The 26742-nt window shown below is 33.4% G+C and overlaps 1 protein-coding gene across 5 annotated transcripts in view; it reads right to left on the reverse strand.

The window, feature by feature from the left end:
* Positions 1-26742, reverse strand: part of DMD (dystrophin) — a 2259822-nt gene that overhangs the window by 1021129 nt on the left and 1211951 nt on the right. For all 5 annotated transcript variants that reach the window (XM_082446317.1, XM_082446321.1, XM_082446320.1 and 2 more), the window contains 7 exons: positions 23559-23738; positions 23122-23250; positions 21296-21466; positions 7597-7719; positions 5091-5228; positions 2253-2405; positions 1196-1378 (listed from right to left, as the gene is read on the reverse strand). In XM_082446317.1, the coding sequence (XP_082302443.1) occupies positions 1196-1378; positions 2253-2405; positions 5091-5228; positions 7597-7719; positions 21296-21466; positions 23122-23250; positions 23559-23738 (1077 nt within the window). The remainder of the gene's footprint in view (positions 1-1195; positions 1379-2252; positions 2406-5090; positions 5229-7596; positions 7720-21295; positions 21467-23121; positions 23251-23558; positions 23739-26742) is intronic.

The following is a 26742-nucleotide window of genomic DNA, read 5'->3' on the forward strand; positions in this document are numbered from 1 at the left end:
GATTTCTTAGAAAACAGTGTATTCATGGATTTTTCTAACACGTTAAAAGAAGTAACAATATGCAGTATTTTTTCCCTTGGTTAATAAGCAAGATTAACAAAAATATATGCTTATAAAATAAAGTTATATTAATTGTTTAAGACATATTCAAACATTTACCCCGTATTAAATGGAATCAACAACATCACAGAAGAAATTCCCAAGAAAGTCTCACCTATGGGTCGAAACCAATGCAATTGTCATTAACATAGGTCAAAAAGGGTTGAATATCTGTTGGTTTCATGTAAGTCGACCTAACATAATTACAAAGCCTCATTTTCCAGACTTTCAGACCCTGGTTTTGTGAGGAGCACTGTCTTTGCATAATGACAGAGTGGTGACCATTCTGCTTCACTTTACAATATCTCAGAATAGGAACAAAAATGTACCTGTTAGAAAATCCCTATGGTTTATTCCCTACTACAGATTAAGAGCTAAAAAGACCAAGCTTACGATTATGAATTGTATTTTTAAAGGGAGAATCACAAAATTTCCACCCAGTTGTTTGAAAGAAAGAAGAGCAGTTGTTTCTTTTCCTTTTGGCTTATAGTAGTTCAGTAGTAACAATATTTGATATTTTTCAACCTGCTATCAATTATTAACAATCTTACTAGGCATACAATCCTTCTAATAAGCCTTTTAACCCATTGAGCGGCTAAGTGAGTTATGAGGACTAAGCTATTATTCTATAAGTCAATGAGATAAGAAGGCCTTGTGCAAGTTGGTATAAGAAGTTGTTTCACAAAAGATTTATTATTTACCATGTATACATTAAGAAAGTAAAATTAGCATGGGATGGTCTCAGGAAAGCAATACAAATTTTTGGATTAGACGCTGAAATAAAGTAAATGTATGATTAATTGACAAATTCACATTTCCAGTGTTATGAAAAAATGATGTGGCAAAAGAAATTAAGATGTATTTTTCATTTTTGATAAGGGGGCTGTTTCCTATGATCTGTTAAGGGATTACGTTTTTAATCTGAGAAATTAACCACTAGTGTTACAGAAGCCCAAAGTGAGGGGGAACTACTCACTTTCAGATTGCATATTAGCACTTTGAAATTGCACCCAGATTTTTTTCTATTGGTTAGTAGGCCTCTGTTATTAGAGTAGTAGTTGCAAACACATATGTAGGTTTGCCAGTAACAACTCACAATTTGTGCAAAGTTGAGTCTTCGAAACTGAGCAAATTTGCTCTCAATTTCCCGCCAGCGCTTGCTGAGCTGGATCTGAGTTGGCTCCACTGCCATTGCTGCCCCATCCTCAGACAAGCCCTCAGCTTGCCTACGCACTGCATTCAGCTCCTCTTTCTTCTTCTGCAACTCACGATCAATTTCCTATTGAGCAAAACCAATACAGGGCCCAGGGCAGTTAGCTAACCACATTAACCAACCTATAAGCAGCACATACCTGTCCCAGAAATTTCATAGGCTGTTGTCATTTTATTGTCACTTTTCATAATTTACAAGTATGGAAGCCATCACTGTCATCTTCACCCAAGAATCCAAATATTATTTCAGTTATCTTTTGAATGCTCAGTTTTAGATATTCTAATTGAGAAAATACTGAAATTGATCTAACAGTTTTCTTTCTTCTCAATTCCTCTAGTGTTTTGGGGCTGACCCAAATTGGAGTGATTACTCATTATTTCTTAGGGACCATCCATATGGAATATAATTTAGAGGGTAAGTGAATAAGTAATTTATTTCCTTTTTAGAGTTTTGAGGAACTCAACAGAGAATGAAGCAAAATAAAGAGTGTAAAATAATAACAGAAAAAAACATCTTCAGACAATATGCAACAAATAAATCTATAGAGATTTGACACTGATGTGTGAAGATGCTCTGATGAAATGAATGTGCTAACATGAGATAGAAGTCGTCCATATACCGATAAGTCATTTGTTCATCTGGAACAAAGATACACAGAGTCAATTACAATTTTACCAGAAAACATATGACATTTCTTAATTCATTTTACATTGTCTAAGAATAAAACATTTTATTCATTCAACATTATGTCAATTGAAAAACACTTACACAATACATTTACTAAAACAAAAAAAAAATACAAAGAAATGCATCAAATCGGGGAGAACACTAATAGAGGAAAAAACAACATCAACACTTAAAAAATGATCCATACAGGTTAAGTTAAATAAATTAAACTGTAGCAACAAAATCTGGGATTGACATTCTAAAACAACATTACCTTTATTTTCCTTTCATCTCTGGGTTCAGGTAGGCTGGCTAATTTTTTTTCAATGTCATCCAAGCATTTCAGGAGATCATCAGCCTGCCTCTTGTACTGATACCACTGGTGAGAAATTTCTAGAGCCTTTTTTCTTCTTTGAGACCTCAAATCCTGTTCATGGTGCAGATATTATTAAAATATCAATATATAAGTATATTACACTTCTGGCTGTAGTCATTTAAAAATAATTTGGGTCCCTCATCTTCTTGTTCAGGTTCAGTTAAATTCACATTTAAATGCTAAACATACAAATAGATGATTACATTATGTATTCATGTGACAGGACCCATGTACATGAAGCTAAGAAACCTGAACAACCCACTTCAAGTATTTTCTCTTAGCATGTTCAAACTTTAGAAATTTTTCCACATTTAATTAACTCTTAATGAGTCAACTAAATTATCGTGTTGAGTATGTGAAATAGTTTAATATGTGAATTCAACTGAGTTAGCTACATACTTGTACAAACTTACTGAGTTTGTATTTGAATTTTAAAATAGGTAAAAATTCTAAAATTGATATCTTCAGCCCTAGGTTCAAAATTTTAAGTTTATATAGCCAAGCAACTTACATTCATGATCTTAAAACTCTCTATAAAATAGTTTCATAGGCTATTAATATTTTGTGATTAGAAATATAAAGTGTTCTTAGTAAGCATATAAATTGCTTCAAGCTATATATGTTCAAGTGTGAAAAATGTATACCTGTGAGTGTACATGAAAATGACAATTTAAATGTTACGGCAAACTTTTTCTCATTATATCAAATCCAAATGCAAAATGATAAAATTATTTAGAAAAGGGAAAGCGCACGGTTTCCAATGAACCTGATGAGATAAATAAGGGTGACTGCTTACTAAATCAACAAAGGGGGGGAAGTTTATCATCTTACTCCTTACAAGACCACCCAATGTCTTCCCTGATTAATAGAATTTGTTGTAATGCTATTTTACGATAACACAAGGTAACATAAGAGCTCAGGATACAGCTTTCATTTCTTCAGAGCAGTAGCAATTAGGGTTTCATGTACAGATATAGCTGGAGCCAAAGAAAATAATGAATATCAAAGGACTGCTGAAATATTCATTGCATTGGAAAGTCTTTACCTTCTTTGAAATATTTCATAAGGACTAGAATTGAAGCCACTTGGCAGATTAACAATTGAATTTGGTAGATTGGTTTGGCAAGTGGAGTAGATTTTCATTAATCGCTTTTAACATATATTTGCAAAAATGATCTCGATTTCATTCTGCATTTTGTTTAAAATTGAGGATGTAAAATTTACTACCGTTTACATTTTTAGTTGAAGTTCTAAAGCTCCTGTGGAGGTATTAAATGCCTGGGATGAGCCAGATGGAATGCTGCTTTTTTCAAAGGTACCAAGATACAGCCACGTGAATGAGAGTTGAGCCATGCCTTACTGGTGACACAACTCACATCTTTGCCAAGAGAAAGACCTTGTGGTCATAAAATCTGAAACTCCTTTTACTTCCTAAGCACAAGGTGATGTGTAATGTGTAAAGGTATTAAGAGACATTATAGAGATTTCTTTACAGGTATGCCAGATAACCATTAAACACTGCTGTTCAGTAGGACACATATCATATGACCAGTGTAGATGCTTCTAAAAGCTTGGTCACAGTTGGAAGCGTGTGAATTACACAGCTGTCTGATTTTCTGAGCACATTATGGCTTGCTCTTGCACTCCCTCGGGGAAGAGGCCTTTTCTAGTTACTACATTTATCAGCAGTTACCTTCAGAACACCTGCTGGCCAATTAGACTTTCCTTGTGGATTCCTTGCAGGCACAATATTGTGTAATTACATTCTCAGCAGTGTTTATTTGCTTGTCTGACTATATGGGAAAAGGTTTTATACTCTTATTTGCATACAGAAAGCAGACTCTATCCACCTACAAGGTGGATCCACCTACATGGCTACATAGCTCTAAAAGAGTGATTTACAATGAAAAGCTCAGCAATTAACAGTGTTAGAAAAATCAGCCATGCATGCAAATAGTGAATATTGAAAAGTACATTAAAAAAATAAAAGGTTATTTCACAAAATTCTTCACATGTCCAGTCTCTTCTCAAGAACTTTCTAGATACTATTTCTAGATACTAGATAATATTCTATTTTGTCCTTCCTGCACAAATCCAGATGAGTCACATGGGTACTTGAAGCTATACGCTATCACTGGTTAACATGAGATTACCAGTTCTTCTTCAAGGACATTAATATTATTTTAGAGGACTCTTATATAAATGAAATTAGACTTATAAATGCTTAGTTAGTTGCAAAGAGTGACTCTCTTAAAGGCAAAATGAAGTTAACTGAAAAAAATTAAGTATTAAACAAATACTACGTTACCAAAAAAGTGGACCTACTCTAAATCAAATCAATAAAATATCGCAAGCAGAAAGCCTAAAAAAATATACAGGTTGTTTATTCTGGCAGTTAAGCAGGTTTTTCAAGACAAATGTAAAAATAACTTACAAAAATAAATTATACTACAAAATTAAATATATGAACACTATGAATGATGCATGTTAATATCTTTCTATTACTACTCAGAAAAATTTGTCTAAGTAAAAAAAAACCCAACTTCTAAGCAACACATCTTTCAAAATCAAAGACAGCACTCAAAAATGTTAAATAAAACACAGACATTGGACAGAAAAAATGTATTTCTGGTGACTAAGATTCTTAACCAGATTTTATGTATGCACAAGAGTTTTACCCTACACATGAAAAAATAAAAACACAGGCAAGGTATATTATAATTTTAGCTCTAATACCTTGAGAGCATTATGTTTTGTCTGTAACAGCTGCTGTTTTATCTTTATTTCCTCTCGCTTTCTCTCATCTGTGATTCTTTGTTGTAAGTTGTCTCCTCTTTGCAACAATTCTTTTACAGTACCCTCATTGTCTTCACTCTGATTAAAAACAACAAGTACAGTCTTCATTTTGGTTTTAAGAAAGCTGTACATCGTTAACAGAGATAATAAAACATGTTATTTAAACACATACAAAAAATCCAATTTAAAACTTTCAGTATACTAAGATACTGCACTCATAGTTTTTCTTTTATATGTTGTACTTTAACTTTTAAAAGAAGTAAGTTTCCTCCTGCCTAGTTCAAAAGGACACATGTGATTAGTCATATGTAGGAAGACGGGGGAATAAGGTACTTCAACATTTCAGACAAGTGAACTGATATGAAAGCATTCTTTTGGCTTTGATTTTTAGTGCATTTCTAGAAATCAAAAAAGTTGAGAGAAGCAAACTAAACTTGTCATTTATAATGCTAATTCACAGAGGAATACAGATGTTGCTGTGTGAGTGTGAGATGACAACAAAGCTTAACATTTTAACACACACTCCTAAGTGAAAATACGTTATTTTAAATGGACACTGATTTCTATCTAATGACCTCTGCTTTAAATAACCTAAATGCCCAAATTTCGAACAAATATTAGGGCATTTAGTAAAAAATGATGTGCTCAATTGTTGCCAAATACTGCAGTTAATTAATTTCTAAAAAATATGTCATATATGCATGTTATTTTTAAATAAATACAATTAAGTAAGTATTAAAATATGGATTAGAAAAATGACTCTAAGCATTTTCAATATGCATTTTGGTTTTTAGACTCTAAGAATATTATTTTTATTTTATTTACTTTGAAATAAAATTATTTGAGTAAGTGTTAGTTTAATAGAGTAGCATATGTGACCATGTGATTTTTCACCTCTATTTTCCTTTCTTTCAACTCAATATATTAAAACTTTCTATCAAGAAGGTTCACGTTGCTATGGTACCCAAGGTACTCTGATGAACTAAGAATAACAAATATTAGACAATTTTTAAAAATTCACATGTATGTGTATGTGTGAATCATCATCCATGGTATTAAATGTTACATATTTAATTCTGTAATGCATATGTAAACTTCTACACACAACTGAGGAACTATTCATCTTTTTAGAGGAAATGGGATTTTCATCTGAGATTTGCCAGTTACTAGTCTAATGAAATAATATAACATAGACATTTATGTTTATAGTCTGTGAAAGACCTTACTTTTAAAAAATATGTCTTTAAAAAGTCTGCAACATTTCCTGGGGCTGAGGACAAAAATAATAAACAAACAAAAGCTCCCACTTCATTTCTTTCCCCACACCAGCTGAGAGCTAGAGGGCAGAGTTGGTGAACAGCCCAAGAGGTAAGTAGCACTCTTTTCCACCTCGGTGCCCTCTGGTTTCTTCTTTGACATGAAGGAGAGGTAGCAGTAACTCAGCATCTTGGAAAGGCTCTTCTCGTCTTTCTTTCCAGGAGCTGAGTTGGCAAGGCCACCAAATCCCATACATGGGGAGTACTGATTTAGGGAGCTCCAGGAAGTCAGAATTGATACCAATGAGAACTAAGATTGGTGGAAATGGTTCTCCTACTGCTTCACATGCCTATTATTTACAATTTATAATTTGCCTTTGGTATCATTTTCAAGCACTGTCTGAGAAGTCGCTAGCATTGATACATGTCTGAGAAATCTCTAGCATGATATATACAAAGGTTAAGAATGCCATATAGGTGATGGCTGTGAGAGGGGAAAGGAAACTGTGAGAATGGGGTGGAGGGAGGAAAAAAAAGTCAGCGAAAAGGGATGTGATGCAGAAATATTCAAGCTAGAGAGAAATGTAAAAGACATGTTGAAATTAATCAGGGTTTAAGGAGAAAGTTATGACTCTGGGAATAGCCCACATGGTTATACTTTTTTTATTCCCATGAAATAAGCAGCATGAATTTATACATATTTTAGATATATACTACACTACTTGTTCAACTTTTTTGTAAAACCACCTTGTGGTAAGCTTTAATAAACAATGTTTATATCATGTGTAATTGTCCCTTCTCCAAAATAAATGTTATACTACCAAAAATAGGATTGACACAAAATATCAGTCATCTATGATGGTTGTGTTTTTTATTAAGTTTCTAGTTTTTTTTCTGATTTGACTCTTTTCACCCATTACATTTTGTCCTTTGAGCACAGGTCAAAGCAAAATTGCTGGGCTATTTATTAGAATCTGTAAGTGCTCCTGTATGTCCATACCATAGTAATTTGGCATTCATAATGACAGTTCAACAAGAATACTTTGCTCTTGTAATAAATCATTAGAATCACAAAATGTGCAAGGTATGCTCTGAGCATTTAGTTGGAGACTTGCGTTATCTAATTTCTTTCCAAATATTTATTCATTTTCATTCCTAGTTCATTCACACTTTTATCACAACCAATTTACCATATCTTTATTGAAGTCTTCCTCTTTCAGATTCACCCCCTGCTGAATTTCAGCCTCCAGTGGTTCAAGCAATTTTTGTATATCTGAGTTAAACTGCTCCAATTCCTTCAAAGGAATGGAGGCCTAAAAAAAAAGATAGTGCTAACTTAAATCAAAATTACTTTTTATTAGAAATATAAGACAAAAAATACATTTGTTCAACCTCTTGTTGCTAAAATAATGACATGCATTATGTTTCCATATTATATTTTATGAAAGTGTTGAAATACAACTGGGAAAGTACCTGGGGATGCAAATAAAGACATTTAACATCATCAGAGCCAAACATACATACAAGATAATGCAATTCATCATTCTGGTTTTTCAACAAAAGTCAATTTCCATATATCTGGCTGGTCTAATTGTTAATATCCTAAAGTTGAATTTGATCTTATTTTAAATATTCTGATATAAATACCATCTGGGTAAATACCTCTCATCAGAAATTGCCTCATTCATCAAATAACAGTAACATCAGTTGGAAATGCAGAATTGTCTCCTTATCCTCAGAAAAACTACACCGCAATCTGCTTAGATATTTTAAATGACATTTTTAGCATGGTAGAATTGACAGGCATGCTCCCATAAGACAAAAAAATGTCATTTGTTTGCCTTAGGCATCCTTTATTTGGTAGCACAAAAAAATTCAAAAGAATGAACCCTGAATATCTCAAATGAAAAATCTGAATATATGTTTTCCAAACTTATAAACATCACAGTTTCTTTGACTTTTAAATTCATAATGACCATAGTCTCAAAAAACTTTAAAATCCCTTGTTTTTCTAAAGAAACCACTTGAAGAGGAGTGGCTAATGAAAATACATTGAAAATCAAATATATATTCAAAAGAATAGGCAAGATTTAAAGTTTAAACAGTTAATAACATAAATGTTTATTCTATTATCTATACCCTGCATTCAATTTCTTTGCATTAAAACACTAGAAAATATTTTATGTCTGATAGTTTTTGAAAACTCACAGGTGATAAATAGAAATCTTATTTTCTTACAGAGCTAAACATTTTCCACTTGTAAAACCAATTCAGGAACCACCCACTGTCTTAACGCCAGTATGACGCATTCATCAAGTTTGGTCCCCACCCACTCTTCCCCAACACATTCCTAGTCATAGTCTTACTCTTTATTTATTAGACAGCATCTCCTAGAGGACAATAGGGATAAGTGTCAAGGAAAAATCAAATATCTAAAGGTATTTAGTTACTAATGAAGAAGTGAACCATCAAATGCTATTCGTGAGAACATAATTTTCACAGGAAGAAACATGAATAAACACTTATCTTCTGGGTACTTCTACACATGCCAGAAAGGATTTATAGACTCTTTTTAAAGGGACTTATTTTCAATACTAGTTTTAAAATCCTAATGAACATTTGAAATACGAAATATCATAATATGTTCTTGAACCAGCACAGATTGCTAGTATTATAGATATGCACGTAAATGTTGTTTCAATCTCTGTATTATTAACGTACTTCTATACTTTAAAATCATATATCGTACAATATATTATAAGAGTAACAGCCTTTAGAATCATAATTACACAATATTAATTCGATGGTATTTATGTTACTGAATTGTTGTGCACATTTCCTAACATTTAATAAGAGCAACTGCATTGTTCTATATGATTTTGTGAACATATGAAGATAAATAATATTTAAAATAACTTTTTGAGTACTTGGAGGTCAAAATAACATGGGTCCATTTGCAGGCAGATTTATCTGTTTTACTCCTACACTTGCTTCCTCTCTAGCTCATCCTTCCTCCACATACTCAAATATAGTAGTTTCAAAGGCTCAAAACTTGGGCGTCCGTACCTCTCTCTCAATACTCCTTCCCTAATAAATTGTACTATCTCCCAAAACTTAACTATAACTTTCATAATATCTGTCAAATAGTCCTCTTTAGCTGTGACCTCACTTTTGAATTCCAATCTAGACTCTCAGTAGCCACCTGATTTCTCACTTGAAGTTCAACATGTCTAGAAATGAGCTTATTATCTTCCCCCAAACTGCCTGCAACATCCACTTTCCTAGTTCTGTAAATACAAGACCATTATTTTTCTGAGTCATCCATGCTTAAAACATGAGTCATGCTATTTTCCAGCACTTCACTCTAATGTCTAATAAATACCAAATACTTGCCAATTCATTCACCATGATTCACTTGCTTTCTTTTCCCAGAGATACCATCTCTCCTAGTCCTCACACAAGAGCTAAGGCAATAACCTCCTTACAGGGCTATAATCCTTCCCACCTCACCAGTTCTATCCTGTGCACTGTAATCAGGTCAGTATATTCCAAAACCATGGCTTTCATTATGTTATTTCTCTGCTCAAGAAGTACAAGTCAAATAAAGTCCAAACTCCAGCATGATAGTCAAGGCTTCCCCTAATCTTGTCCCAAGGACCTTTCTAGCCTTATTTAAGTGGTCCTAATACAATCTTTCTTACAGGTCTATTGGTAAACTCTTAGTATCTCTCCCTCAAGGCTTAGAATGTTTTTAACCTTCTGGTGAAGAGCCTAAAACTCCTGCATGAGAATGCCTAGATTGGATCTGGGCTCCACCATTTACCAGCTGAGGGATCTTGGGCAAGTTATTTCTACTCTTTGAGCCTCAGTTTCTTTATGTGTAACATGAGGATAAGAAAAATATCTACCTCATAGAGCTTTTATGAGGATCAAGGATGTTAGAATGTTGTTTGGTATATAATAAATGCTCAATAAATATTGGTCTTATTGTTTCTCCTCAAATTTGTGCCCATCCATTGGCTCGGGTCAAGATCTTCCTCTTTTGAAAACATATGGTTTATGAAGGATAAAATAAATGCTTGTTGACATGGCATTTTTATTTTAACAACTTATTTGACAAAATCATGAAATTCTAATGGTGAACATGGAGAAAATGACACTCCAGTTTGGTAAAGTTGTATCATTCTTTAACAACAAAACTTAATTAATCTGCATCAATGTAGAGAGTGGTCTCAAGGAGGATGCCAAAGGGCTTTGCACTTGTTCTGCCCTGTGCAGTATTCTCATCAGGAATTATTTGGAGACCAAAAAGTATGCAAAAACACACACATTGAAAGGGATGAGTTTCACGAACATCCCGTGAAAATGAGTAATTTGTCTGTCTTGTTCAACCTAGAGTCATCCCTGGTACATAGTAGGCACTCATAAATGAACATTTCCTGAAAAACTAAGTGAATACATGACTAATCGTAGAATAGCAGAATAAACATTTCAAGGAAATCTTGAATGATCTGGAATTTTAAATAACACAATTTCCACTGTATAAAATTGAAGAGACTGAAAAATAAATAAATAAATAAAATTGAAGAGACTGGAGTAATCAGCACTTCATATGTGGATACATATTAATTGCTGGCCAAATGTTAGCAAGAACACGATACCACTAGGTACAAAAATAATATAAGCAGATACGAATAGATTTTAGGAAACACTAGTACAAAGTGATGAATTATTCAAGCAAGATAATGCAAACTTAGATTTCATTAGTAGTATGTGTAGGGTCCAGATTTCCTGATCAAAGACTACTATGCATTTGTTAAAAATAAGACCATTATGCAGATTAGGGATTTTAATTATTCTGTGTGGTTCCAAAGTGAATAACTAGGGTCAATGGGTAGAAATTACTTGGAGTCTGAATTTTAGTTTAATATAGGAACAACTAATTAGTGTTGCAAATGTTTTTTTTTTTTTCTTTTTAAAGCACTAAATTTTAAAGTAGTGAGTTTCTCATTGCTGAAAGTACATAAGCACAGGTAGGATGATGATGTATTAGCGTATATGTTAGAAATAAGACACTTTTTGCATGAATACTTCCCTAAAATTTTATCAATTTACAGTAAATTCTCTCCTCTGAATTCAAAGGGCTTTGTTTACTGTAGCTATGCAGCTATATAGAAATATTATGCAAGTCATATATGTAATTTTCAATGTTCTAGTTGCCATACTAAAAAGAAAAAATAATCAGATGGATTTAGTTATATTTTATTTTCCAAATATGTCCAAAATATTATTATATAAACCTATAATCAATATGAAATTATTAATAAGATATTTTACTTTCATTTTTTCATACGAAGATTTCAAAACCCACTGTGTTTTACACTTACAGCACATCTTAATTTGGAGTAGCCACATTGTAAATATTCAATAGCCATATGTAGTCTATGGCTACCTTATTGGACAGTACAGATCAATAGCAACTATTATGACGACGACATTGAAAAGAACCAATAGTTCATTATTAGTATGAAATATGTCAAAGGAGTAACGTCTTACTAATAGGAGTCAAAATGCTGATGCTTTATTTAGTAAATTTTAGTGGATTTAGATAATTCTTATAATGTCCATCTCATTCACTTGCACCCAGATGTTTTCATAGAGGAATTTTCAGAAAGCCCTCTGGGGATAGGAAAATTTATGGGAATGGGTCTGAGATGTTGTATTGGGAGTCTCTATTCCTCATTTATGTATAATCCTAGGTTGTGTTGCAGTATCTATTACATATTTGAATGTAATACTGTTTGACTTTCAAGGGTTTATATTTTGTCTCCCCAGTAGATTTTTAATCCCTGAAGTTGGGAATACATCTTATACTATTCTGTATTTTCCATAGCAAAAGGAACTCATGTTTTAAACATAAAACGTGTTTATTATATCAATTACTAATTTTAGAACATCCAATAAATCAAATTAACCAGTAACTAATTTTATAACCAAAATAACCATAACTATTCAACTCAGTTATTTAGGCTATTCTATTGGCAGGATCAGACCAGCCATTTGACATCCATGTGATTAATATTCTTCAAGGAGTTGGGAAATTTTAATTGCTTTTCCTTAAGAGTTCACTGGCTCGCCATTAGGTCATGACTTTTCTCACCAATAAAAGTTTTACATGTCATTCTTTGGTCTTCGTTGTCTTTGTAATTTGTAATGTTTATGAAATTTTAAAAAAGAAATGAATAGTAAGCAAACATCCATAATTTAATAGCTCACTCTTGAATCATCCAAGTTTAAGCCATATAAAGTATATAATGCCTGCCTCTTTGATTCAGAATTATGACAAACTATTTGAAGAAACTGAAATCAATGGTGGATAAATCTTCTTAACTTTTGCATACATTACTTCTATTGACTTTAAAGAAAATATATGACCAAAGAAGAACTAGAATCACAATTAAATCACACGCTAGACAGTGCACACAATATAGGTCTTAAAATACATAGAAAATAATCAAAAAAAGTTATAATATTGCAGGATAAAGTATAAACCAGGCATAGGTTTTATACAATTTAATTTTTACTTACCTTTTCATCTTAAGAGCTTTAGCATGACTGTGAAGTCATACAAAATACAAATAAAGTAAAACATAGGCAAGTTTAATAATCAGATAGATAAACGGACACAAAAGAAAGAAGAGACAGAGAAACTGAGAAAGACAACACTTTGTTTTCCTTGATTTTTTAATGTGGTTTCAGACTGCTTAACAGCTAATAATTGTGCTTTGCTGCATGATTTAAGATTAATGAAATTTAAGGCTTTGTTAAAGTTTTAGCATTAAAGGTGACTTATATAACAAGCTAACAAACAACAACAGACTGAAAAAAGCAAAATCAATTACAAATTGATTCATTTTAAGTTGGAAGCATTCAAAATTACTCAGATACACTTTATCATTTTTAAAATGTAAGCTTTCTTTTGGTTAAATATTACTCTAGTGGGCATAGATACACTAACATAATAATGACTGCGTTTACACAGACAGCAAAGTAAACATTTGTTAATATGGACTATGTAATCTCAGTAATCATGATAAATGGTCACTACATTCAAATCACACTAAAATCTAAATTGAAAATTAATATTCCAAATGCTACAGACTGGTTTAAAATTGCTTCAAATCAGTCTCCTCTCTCCATTCTGCAGCTTTGAAAATTTATTAATCATTACAATATTGGTATAGAAAAAATTAAATAAGAATAATTCATGGAAACCAAAATGAATAAAGTTTCAAGGACCAGTAATATCCTATAATATAGAAAAGATATGATATGAAGAGTTATTTCAAATCAAAATATCTGGAGAGGAAAGAAAACTTACAAAGAGAAATAAGTGTATTGAAAAGACCTATCTAAAACAAAGATAATCAGATAAAGTATTTTATAGATTTATTCATTCACTTATTTTAAATTCAAAAGAGCAAGCTCCAAGGGACATAAGAAATAATTTTAAAGATAAAACAAATTGACTTGGATAAGTGACATTTCATTGGCTGCACTCTTTGATATTAGGTAAGGTATTGGCTTATCTTTGATGCTGTGAGGATAAAAATGTGAAATTGTGGTAACTTCCCAAATTTGTAAGGCTGATTAAGAGACATTACCCAGTACGTCTCTGTTGGTTTTGAAATGATGAGATTAATTTTATGGTCACACTTTTCAGAATTGGATACAAAATACACTGATTGGTTAAGATATGTTGGTGGTTCAATAATCATCCCACTTTCTACTTTTTATTGAGAATAACTTGGAATATTTTTCTGCCTCATGATTACGTGAGTTTAGTGGTAGCAACTGAAATAGAAGAAGAAAGGATTTAACTATAAAATATATGGGGAGACAGATGAATTAAAACATTTAACATTTTGGACAACTTTCTATTTTTTTCTTTTTTCTTTCTTCCTATCTCCCTCTCTCATTTCTGGTTTTTGTTTAATTATAGTTATTTTTAATACAAAGAAGTACTGAAATCGTTATGTTTTAAGTGAAACTGGACATGCTTATATTAACACATAATAGACCAACAATAAATATCTGATGATACAAATAGAGATATAACAAAGTATGCTGAGAGTCAGCATGTTGGAGTGGACAAAGCAATGGATTAGGATCTAATGTTTTCTAACCAGGCTACCTAACTGTGAGAACCTGGGCAACTCACTGGCTCTCTCACAGCCCGCTATAAATATCTGAAAGTTCCAGTCCAAGGAATGATTACTTTTACATCTGTTGACTGATCGGAGGAATCATTTTCCTTTTTAAAAGATCATGATCAGAAATCACCAAATAGCTTTAATCATTTTAAATGTCATGTTAATAAGACCCAGTTAGTTCTAGCAAATGACACTGCACACCAAACTCAATTAACATCTACTTTGGAAACATTGTAAATAATTACAAAAGTAATGCGTTATCAAAGTTCCAACAGAACTAACCTGTTATAGGGATAGAAAATTATAAACGTGCAAAAATGTTGTTAATATAGAAATTCTGTTGCTAGGTTAACTTACTTATTTCAGTGAAATAAAATTAGCAGGTAGAGTAACACAAAGTTTGGGTATTAATCTGTTACTATTACTTGAGGATTTTAGCTGTGATTATTACATATGTAATACTCTACAAATCATGTGATGCCTATAGATCTTTACCTAAGTTTTCATCTATGACTTTTAAATAATTTCTTTGTAGAAAAGTTTACTAAAAATATATTTATATAATAAAAGTAACTATACCAGCTAACAGACCATGCTCTCTTCTGTCAGAGCAAGTGTTAAATTAGAAATAGACTATGAAAGGGGAAAAAGATCAATATATTTGTATTGATAAAGTTGATTATTGAAAATTAGGTTTCAATTAAAATTCTCAAATCCAGTGAATCTTATTTTGACATCCTAGGTGACATTCATTAGATGGATTACTTATTTCCCAGTGATGCTTGGGAAAGTCACAATATCTGTCTATACTATCCTTAAATTATTTATATATTACTTTTCACATCTAAAGCCACTACTTAAGATAAAATTAGACCCAACCATGTATTTTCTACTGATATATTGTACATAAATGAAAAACTCACTGGCTCTCTCATAGCCATATATATATATATATATATATATATATATATATATATGTTATATATACATATATATGTATATATATATTATATATATATATACACATATATATCTGTGTGTGTGTATATATATATATATATGGAAGTCTCTGATCCAAAGAATGATTACTTTTACACCTGCTAACACTGATTGGACTGATTGGAGATCAAAATCTTGACATTTTATAAATATTACAGCAATAAAATTATGAATATTTACATATATGATGGCAGACCATTCAAATCCCATGTTGTAATTATATACACACACATATATATATTGATATATACACACACACATATATATACACACACACACACGTACACATACTGCTACACGGATTTCGAAAGCAAATTTAAGGCCCATATAGAAATTAAGGAACATATTGTATATAATATCCAACGGCACATAAATCTTAATAAAGAATGAAGACACAGATAACAAGTTCACCTTTCTTTTGGTTAGTACCAATTGCACGGGCAATAATGTAACATTTTAGTTCCACAGAAAGTGAAATATTTCTAAATCTCTAGAAGAGAACACAATCTAACTAAGCAAATTATGTGTATGTTTCATAATATTTTGTTATAAAGTAGTTGCCTATATTAATAGGATATAGCTAAGGTCTATTGACTCAACATGCTTTTAAAGCTAAGTATTACAATGTGACGAATATATCTTGACGCAAATTTTATTCTGAGACTCACAGGCAGCCTTTTGGACTCAATTAGTATTGAATCCTGAGTCAGTTTTCAGTTCATCACCTTCTTGGCCCTCATATATAATAATTTAACTCTAGGCTAGTTCTCAATGTCTCTAGACCAGTGGTTCTCAGAGTATGGTCTCTAGATCATTGGCATCAATATCACCCGAAAACCTGTTAGCCATGCAAATTATCAGGCCTACCCAAGGCCTACTGAGTCTTAGTCTTCAGGCAAGGGGGGGGGGAGGGGAGGGCAATTTGTGTTTTAACAGTTCCTCCAAATACACAAAGGTTAGAGAGTCACTGCTGTAGACTGTCACTTCCTCTCCATTCCCATAGATACCCCTTTATTTGAGCTACTCACTGTTTCTCATCTAGACTATTGTGATAGCTTCCTAATTGGTTTCCCTACTTCCTGTCATTATTCAGTTGAATTCTCTTCACAACCACTGCAGGGCTAATCTTTCAGCAGTGCATGAAAAAAAAAATCAAGAACTCCTCATTGAGTATTGAATTAAGCATAAATTATTAGTCTGGTTGTCATGATCTCTCCCCACACTATGTCTCATCATCCTTTTCAGTCTTATCCACACTAAGCTCCATGCTCTGTGCTCTATATTCCATAAGCAAACTGAACTTACCCTCCATCGAACACACTATACACTCCTGAGGTTTTGTCATAGGTTTATACTGAATTGTTACCTCCTCTAGGTTGCTGGAGTGGCTGCTAAATTGACTCAGCATACACTCATTGTCAGCCCAGTATCCATGAATATATCTTGCTCCACTATTAAACAATAAGCTCCTTGAATCCACATCTTACCTAGCAATTTAGGTACCACAGTACCAAACACTGTGACCTGAAAGTGCATGGTTGGTAAGAGCTCATTCATATTCCTCCCTTTCTCCAACCCTTCCTTCATTAATTCTTGAAGATCTGCCTCAAATATCATCTCTCCCAAATTGCTGACTCTCCTCTCCAACTTGGCTTTTCAGAAGATGGAGATGGGTAGAAGTGCCATAAGCAACAAGACTAAGTAGTCTGTTTACTTTTGCCTTCCTATTTCCCTTTCTATGCTTCTGTCTCCTGCCACTTTCTTTTGTTGATAGTATCCCCCCCAACCACCACCATGCTATGCCACCATGTTCAGATGCCCTAAATCAGAAAGAGTTGAGTTGTGGTGTCTTTCCCCAATGATTCCATCAACTTTACCCAGGGTTCTGAAATTATGGCTGATTCATTTTTATAACTCTGACCCTCCCCATCAAAACTGCCATTTTCTCAAATTGATTTCATACATATTAGGAGAGATTAAGCCTTCTCAAAGCCATAAGATTAACCTAAATGAAATGAGAAGAGACAGAATTTCATGTATTCTACGGGCCCTATTTGGGACAAGCAGAACTTTCCAGTTCTTAAATTGGTCCACTCAATAATCTATAAGGCTGGTCCTTGCAATGGAAATAGCAAAGACATATCTTCTTGGTCCCTGCCCATTCCAGCAGAGACCAGAAAGAGAAATCAGGTATTCCTCCATTTCTTTTCCCCATCAATTTCCATCTTAACCCTCAAAATTTGGCCATTAAGTCTAATATATATAATGATAAAAATAATTATTGACATTATTTTCACCATTTTATATAATTATAATAATTTATAGATTTTTTTCAATGTATGCTTTTACATATCTTAGGTCATTTGATCCTCACCACAATCTTGAGGTTAAGATAAGACAGGTGTAATCTTATTGCTTTTCTGGATGGAAATGAGATTCTGTGAGGTAAAGGGTCAAATCCAAGATCACACTCAAAGTATTGTGGCTTGAAGTTAAGAACTTTTTTCCTCTCGCCACACTGCTCCTCACTGATAGTTAAAATTACCACTGCTGAGAACTGCATCCGATGGACAAGTTCTCAGCCAATCTAAACCGAGGAACCCAATGTACATTGCTTTCTGGATTTTGGAATTTCTTGTCATGGACAGTCCTTGCAGGACACAAAGACTTCATATTCACCAAATAGTGAATCCAGAAATTATCAGTGAGTTCTCAGGATAAATTTTTGCTCTACTCATTTGCCCTTTCTAGTTGACCTTTGAAAGGATCCTGAAATTAGTTCTTAAACTGAGTTCTATCCATATTCACCCCCAATCTACTTTTGTTTATCACTGTAGATCTTCTCCCAAGTTTTTCTCCTAAGTGAAAACTACCCATAAACTCAACCTTAAGAATGTCATATTCCAAACCAATCTTACCTTCCATAAGCCTTACTCTAATAGGAACTTGACTTTGAGATCAAAGCCTATCCCTGAGAATTCCAGCACTGCCAAAATTACCCTACTCCATAAGCAAACACACACACAAGTCATTAAATTCCTCATTGCATCAACAAAAGATTATTAGACAAATTTTAGAGTTATCAGGGACTAATACAACTAATTAGTCCTAATTTTAACTAATCCAACTCAGAAATTTTACACCATGTTCTATGCACATAACTTGTACCTCCTGAACCTCATCAGAGGAAGCAGAAAGATAAAAGGGCAGAAATTCCCCCATCCAATGAGTCTATTCTTATCCATTTTATACACTCGGTTCTAAATAATAACTCCTTTGCGGGGTGGGATAGTGTTCCTTTTAAAAGCTACTTATCTAGTTCAACTCCCATATCTTATAAACACTGAAAATGGAATTGCAGAGAGATCACATGTTCTGCCTAATACTGACAAAGTTCAGAATTCAATCTTCTATGTCTATTGTTCTTCCTACCACACTATGTGATTGCTGGGACCACCTCATCATTAACTGTACATCTCCATGAAGATGTACTAGTGTTAAGCATATTATATGATTGCAATAAGTACTTAAACTTGTGTTTGTAGACATATATTTTTAAGCAAGTATCTTTAACATCCTGTCATATTCCCATACTCACTAGCACAATGGACACTCAATACCATTAGTTAATGCAAGGAATAAACAAGCAAAATGTCAGGTATGCTTTAACTCCATATTTTCTGTTTCATCATGATGATAGAGCTTAATTATCTCTTCAAAGCCCCCAAATGGGGTCAACTATTGCATTCAGTCATCTCTATGAATTTAGAGAAAAAAGGAATGCTTTGAAAAGTAAAAATGTGACTGTCGTCAATTAATGTATAGTTGAAATATTGATTTAAAATCTTTTATGCTTTTCTTCAGTACGGGTAATAAAAGAAACACATCAAATGGCTCACCTGATGCATGATATCTGGAAGTATACTGACACATTCGTACAGAATATAGAATGACAATTCACAAACTTCTCTTGGCCATGCTATGTTTGTCAGTTTCTACGGTGCAGGATGACTTCTACTCATTTTTCAATACCTACAAGTCACAGTCTTGTGACATAATGTATCTCAATCTACCATTGAAAAAAATCAAGAAAAGAATACCCTGTTTACTCTTAAATATACTCTAGCTCAGTGATTTATTAAAAAGTATAATGGGAAGAACACAAAACTCAGTAATGAAGTATTAGCATTGAGCTTTCAGATGACTAAAATAACTTTTGGTTGTTTAGATATTACCCATTTAATGATACCTCCAGAAGTGAAAACAACTGTCTGTTTAAACAGCAGAGTAAATTCTTACAAAAAGCAACTACGGACTAAAAATAAAATTTTAGAATCTGTCAGATGTTTTTCAGGTGAGAATCACTTACTTAATATAAAATGAGTAGAACTAATTAGTTAACTATTACAAACAAGAGCAACAAATTAAGGTAAGCTAATACCTTTTTGCTTTGGGAAGGCGAGTTTTGAAGAGTAACTATGTTTCACATGCAATAAAATATTTAAAATTCATATCACATTTCCATATATTTTGGGAATTCCTTTATATATGTACTATTATATATAACAGTGATACAAAGTAATGCCTTAGAAGATGTAAACCATGCTATTACTGGGTGTCCATAATTACCAAAATAATTTTTCAAATGTATTCTCCTATTTTTGCAGGAATCAAAACTTACCTGACATATCGCATTTTCTCACAAATATTTCAATAATGTTATTCTCATTTAAGATTATTTCTAGCAATTATCTGTATATGTAAACACATATTTCTTTTACATACATTTTTGTATTTGAAAGCATATCATATATATTGAAAAATGTGTCAAACTACATTTTATAAATTTGGGAGGTAATTCCTTGCATTTTGATACTCCCCAAAGAGTTCGAATTCGATAATACTGTGTTTATATATTTTTGCAAGCTACCTATTAGATAAGATTTTTGCCTTCATTAAATGTTACACAAATATAAAGGGTTATCATGCAAAAGTTCCATATACCCTGGTTCTTCATTAAATAGAATAAGTATAAATAGACATATAAAATTACAAAAATTAGGATATATAAGCTTTGCAATTATTTGTCCTCATGGCTTGCATGTCATTATAATCTAATGGATTTTATCACAGTAAGTATCGGCAACTAGCAAGAGCAAGTTAAAATACACACACATACACACATGTGCACAACCAGTAAAAATGTACAGAAACCCTAGATCATGCAGGAGATGTACAAGACCTCATTTTGGATATTTCTTCCACATCACACACAAGCAATATTATATTTGGCAAAATATGTTGGTAGTGCTTTCTTTAGATGTATGTCTTTTGTGCTGTTTTGTTGCTGCTGTTGGCCTGCAGCATGCTATTTGTTACTGTGCTGCAGGTTACCCCTGAAAGTACATATGTAAACCAGTGCAGAATGCAGTTCTAGACGAGCTGTGCCATGGAAAACAAAATGACAGAGAGAGGGATACAGGGGGTAGGGAGGGAAAAAGGGAGAGAGATTGATCTCCCATGAGATTCAATGGTAAAATTTCCTCAAATACGTTTTGGCCTTCATTTTCCTTTTGAAAACCTTGCTGTGAGGGTCGCCTGCCCCCTTCAGGGTACTGCGCAACCTTCGCAAGAGATCATTTATCACTAGTTTCCACCTTGGAGCAGATCTTCCTACCTTTCCAGTCTTAATTCTGTGAGAAATGGCTGCAAATCGATGGTTGAGCTCTGAGATTTTGGGCTCTATTACTTTCCTGCAGTGGTCACCGCGGTTTGCCATCAAGTTTGCTGCTTGGTCACGGATGGAGTCCACCTTTGGGCGTATGTCATTCATTTCAGCCTTTAAACGCTATATTCCGTGAGCAAGAGACAGGGCTTAAAGTTAGTAATTAAATGGAAGTTGAAAGAGAGCGAAAGAGTGAGAAAGCTAAAGAAAGAGCGAGGGAGAGGGGGAGAGAAAGAGAGAAAGAGGAAGAGCACATGGAGAGAAAATGGAGGGAGTAAAAAGCCAACTTCCATAAAATAGGAGTAGAGTGAGAATGTGTGTGACCTCAGGAAAATAGGTCACTGTTCTTGCTTATGTTTGATCTATGTTTATTTAAAGTATTTCCTTAGTCTGAAGAAGGACAAGGGATGTTTTCCTTTTCTATGGAAAACAACTTTTCTATGTTGCTGGCAACAATCGTAGTATTTTATATTTAGTCTTATTTTATCTTTCCTGAATTTCAAAGCTGTGGAACAACCCGAATATGTGCTCAGGAAGGAAGGTAGCTGAAGAACAATTTTCTATTCCTTCCGAGTACTTACAAGTTCCCTTTTTCTTTATCATATCGATTGCCATGGAAAAAATGGATTTTCTAACAGATAGGAATTCTGTGTCACAGACAGAGGGATTGAGGAAAGCTCTGTCTGACTCAAGGGGTTGGAGAGGCTGTAAGTGAAATAACTCAGTTCCTATTTTTCCAAAGACCCTGAAGGAACATCCCTTACCTACACATCAAAGGAGAAGGAAGAGCAAAATAAGGTACAGACAATAGGGTAAATATGTCTGGGGGACAGCCTGAAATACATTTACAGTTTTTCATTAAAAAGGAATTGTAATCCTTAGAAAATATCAATTTCATAAAAAATAAACAAATGAATTGTATAGACAGAAACTACAATTTTAAAGCATTCTTTAAATAGTAACCCACTAGTCAAAATTATTGAAAATTTCAACAAAACGAAGTAAGGCATTGTTTAATTTATATGAGACTTCTTCAAATGCAATTCTTCCTATTTAACTGAAAAAACTGTCATCAAATAGAGATATTATAGCATCAGTAAGTTACATTTGCACATTATACCCCTCATATCCTTTTACAGGAACCATTTTTTTTTTTAAAGTAAAGACTAAGTTGCCATTGAGAAAGACAGCTTAGGATGTCCTAATAATCGGTTTCAATACAAAAAAGAGAGAACACGAAGCCATGTTTAGTTTACATATAGTTAAGAATGAAAAATTCAGTTTTATATAAGCTCAGTATTGTTACTAATTACTAAGATTTAGACATCGCATAGGCAAAATGTCCATAGACTGGACTCCCGTTGTTTACTCAGATGGTCTGTGAACGATGCTGAGAAACTAATCTTTGTGTTAGGTACAAGAATATAGTATTACTATTAAAATGGGCATGAATTTGCAATATAACACCAAAATAAATCCGGGAATCCTTTTCTCATCAGATTTTAAGTTGCGTGTAATTAGCTGAGAGGTCGATATGGACAGATATCCAGATTACAGGGCTCTTCAAAGTCATGAACTCCCATTTGAATTAAAGAAGTAGGGAGGGAAGGAAAGAAGGCATTAAAGGAGAAAGGAAAGGAAGGAAGGAGGAGGGGAAGGAAGAGAGGAAGACTTTTTTCACTCTTATTAAGAAGTCCTTTGTATCTTTTAGGACAAAGATGATTGATATAACTGTTGCACAGTGTGAAAATTACTTTTCATAATAGTTTATTTGCTACCTTAAGCACGTCTTCTTTTTGCTGTGGTTTCTTTTTCTCAGATTCATCCAAAAGTGTATCAGCCTGAATGATCCAGTTTGTGATGTGATCCACATTCTGGTCAAAGGTTTCCATGTGTTTCTGGTATTCCTTAATTTTAGAGACATACCATGACACAGTATTAGTTAGACAATATTTTAAAATATTTGTCCTACTTTGTACAATTTTAAAAGACAAAAATGTAGTATCATTCAAATTACTTTTAGGTGCAATCTCCATATAGAATATAATACAAACATGCAAAAAATATATTACACTATAGAAATAGATATTGAGATAAGGGCCAACATTTATGTGGAATTGAAGAATTTGCTAACACAAATACTATTATTTAAAGCTTATATAATTTCTTTCTCGTGATGGAGAGGGGCTGAAAATCTTCCAGCCTCTTCTCTTACCAACAAAAGGTTTAACCACTCTTCTGCCCGGGAAGTGACAGCTATCCAGTTACTATTCAGAAGACTCAGTTTATCTTCCACCAGCGTCTCCTTCTTGCCCAAAACTGCTTTCAAGGCCTCTCCTAGCTCTGTAATGCTCTTTAGGTGAACCTTCTGTTTCTCAATCTCTTTCTGAGTAGCCTGTGAAAAGAACAGCATTTGAGCTTCGAGTACTGTCTTCTTAAGACTTAAAGCTTTTGAAATGGCTATGCGTCCAGTTACTATGGTAAGATTTTTCAAGGGTTTAAACTTTCAACCATGTCTTTAGGAATGATGAAAATCATACCATATACACTGTAGTTTCCTTACTGGGTATATATGAATATGTATGCATACATAAACATGACTGACTTATTTATTTATGATTGCACATATTTAATAATAAGCATACATACTGTCCATCTAAACATATTCATAGTTACTTAATTTGTATATGTATTGGCTAAAGGTAGATCTCAGAAAACCCATCCACAAATAAGCAACTGATTTTATTTATTTATTTACCATATTTTATTTTATTTTTTTAACATCTTTATTGGAATATAATTGCTTTACAATGGTGTGCTAGTTTCTGCTCTATAACAAAGTGAATCAGCTATACATATACATATATCCCCATATCTCCTCCCTCTTGCGTCTCCCTCCCACCCTCCCCATCCCACCACTCCAGGCGGTCACAAAGCACCGAGCTGATCTCCCTGTGCTATGTGGCTAAGCAACTGCTTTTAGAAAATTCAGCAATTATTGCACTCTTGTATTTCTACTGCAGGTACTTTCAAATTTTTGGTGCCACAAACCTGTTTGGCATCTGGTGAAACTTAAGTATCCTTTCTCATAATAATGTTTTTAAAAGGATAAAATTAAATGCAATGGATTTAAAATTAAAAACAATTATACTTAAATAAAATATACAAAATATATTTTTAAAATTTGTGAGATAGTAATACATGTTTTCTTTCGTAACATGTGTAACTACAATGATCTAGCAACAGACCTTTAGGATAATTTCAAAGTAGTGATTAGCACCACTAGTGTTCTGAATTATATTCAATGACTAGAATGTGATATAAAATTATCTGTCAGAATTTCATCTGGGACTGCTGGCAAAGTCACAGGAACTACTGATACTGCTGGGGTTTGCTGCTCACACTCATAATTGAAAAAATGCTTAATTTCAGTTAGAAGTAACTTAAAGAGATACTATTAAAATCCCCTAAGAGAGCACCAGCACTTCCTAAGACTTGATTTTCAAACCTGAAAATAAGCACATTTAATATTAGAAATTATGTAGAGAGTTGATGGAAAACTGATCCTAGTATAAACTTTACTGTCAGTTCTACCTACACCCTTTCTTGTGACGTGTCATGGCGGACCACATGACCATCTTGCACTTCCCTGCCTCTACCCCCATCCCTCCCTCGCCCACATACAGCTGTTGGACCTTCCTGGTGGATAAGTCTGAGCCAAACAGATACTCTCTCAAGAAGTTTAACTGAGAGATACAGAGACTATGGTAATACTCCAGCTGAGAAGTCACTGGAAATGGAGCGGATGTCTTTACCACAGCAAGACAAAGCCATAGTAAGACAAAATCACTGGGGAGCAGCAATGACAAGAAGTGGAGGGAGACCTTTTGCAAAGAGGCAAATGAAATATATGCACAGAGAGTGAGAAAAGTGGTCCAAATAAACGACAGGAAGATGGTCTCTATGAGGCCAGCATATATCCTTAGTCCTGTATGTTCTCAAGGTGCATGTCTATATTTGTAGTATACAGAGATAACTCTTATGGCTGCCTTTCCTCCATACTCTCAGGTCCTGGTCTACTCAAAATATATATAAATACACACACACACACATATATACATTTTGCTTTTGCTTTGGCTATCAAATAAGCAGGGGAATAAATGAGGTTAAAAGATGGTATAAAATAATTTCTATACAAAAGACAATCACTGTTTCTTCAATTCTAATATATGCTTTTCTATTTGTTTTTCTTTTTCAAAATAAAAAATATATGAAATTAAGGTAATTTATGCTAAATGAACTTATCAGCTACCATGCAAAGGGCTATTTGTAATGTAGATGTCATCTGTTGCACATGAGTGAGCTTAGCAATTCATAAAAGGAATTCCTTCATGTATTAATCACAAATGTTATTGAGCTCCTGCTAAATGGGTCACTATTACAGCAGGGATGTTGGTGATTTTACCTAGTGTCTTTTAGGAAATTATGAGAAATGCCATCTTTGGGTGGAAAAAGCCCTTTTGCAGTTTGACGTGTGAGTGCTCATGGGCTAGATTCCAGCTCTTTCATTTCCTTTGTCTGCACCCTTGTGTAGTACACAATCTTTACAACCATACGTGGTAGCCACTATTCTAGGCACTGTGGATAAAATGATAGAGACACAAAGTCCTTACCCTTATAAAACTTATATTTGAGTATGACAAAAATATGAAAATATATGTAAATGAGCATTTCCTACTTCCTATATTCCAGACTAGTGCCTTGTCACTATAGTTCATTTACTCGTAAAGGTAACACCTCACAAAGTTAAAGAAGTTAAAGCTTAATTTATATTTGGATCACTAACTATCTCTTAAAATAACTTCAGAAAGATGATACTATGTTTAAACTTTGATACAAAAAGTTGTTGCGTACACAGACATTTGTCCCTTCTAAGCCAGGCAACGCGATTAAAGGCAGTGGAAATTTCCAAATCTCAGAAGAGATCAGAGAAGTTTTGAATTTGGGAAATATTGTTGCAAACAGTTAATGGGTCACAAACAACTATTATGCATTAGAATCTACCCAAATTCTCCAGCTAATTTTCAAGAGAAAATGTTTAATGTCCAGTGATACTTCATTCAGTTAATAAGAACAAAAAAACAGGAAATGTGGACTAATTTCTGGTTTCATTTGTTTTTCAATGTTATAAGATAAAACTCAAACATGTTGAAGTTAACACCATCATGAACATGAGCTTGAAAAAAAACCAGTGTTCATTGTGGTAGTTTATAACCGCTTATGGCCAAAAGTGAATCAGGAGAAAATTTACACTCCTACTGTAAAAAGACCTAAAGTCAAACCTTTACATGTGGTATTCAAGAATAAACTGGTATTGAATCATTTGTATAAATGCTATT

Source organism: Balaenoptera physalus, assembly GCF_965194825.1.
Source record: "Balaenoptera physalus genome assembly, chromosome: X".
NCBI classification, from domain to species: domain Eukaryota; kingdom Metazoa; phylum Chordata; class Mammalia; order Artiodactyla; family Balaenopteridae; genus Balaenoptera; species Balaenoptera physalus.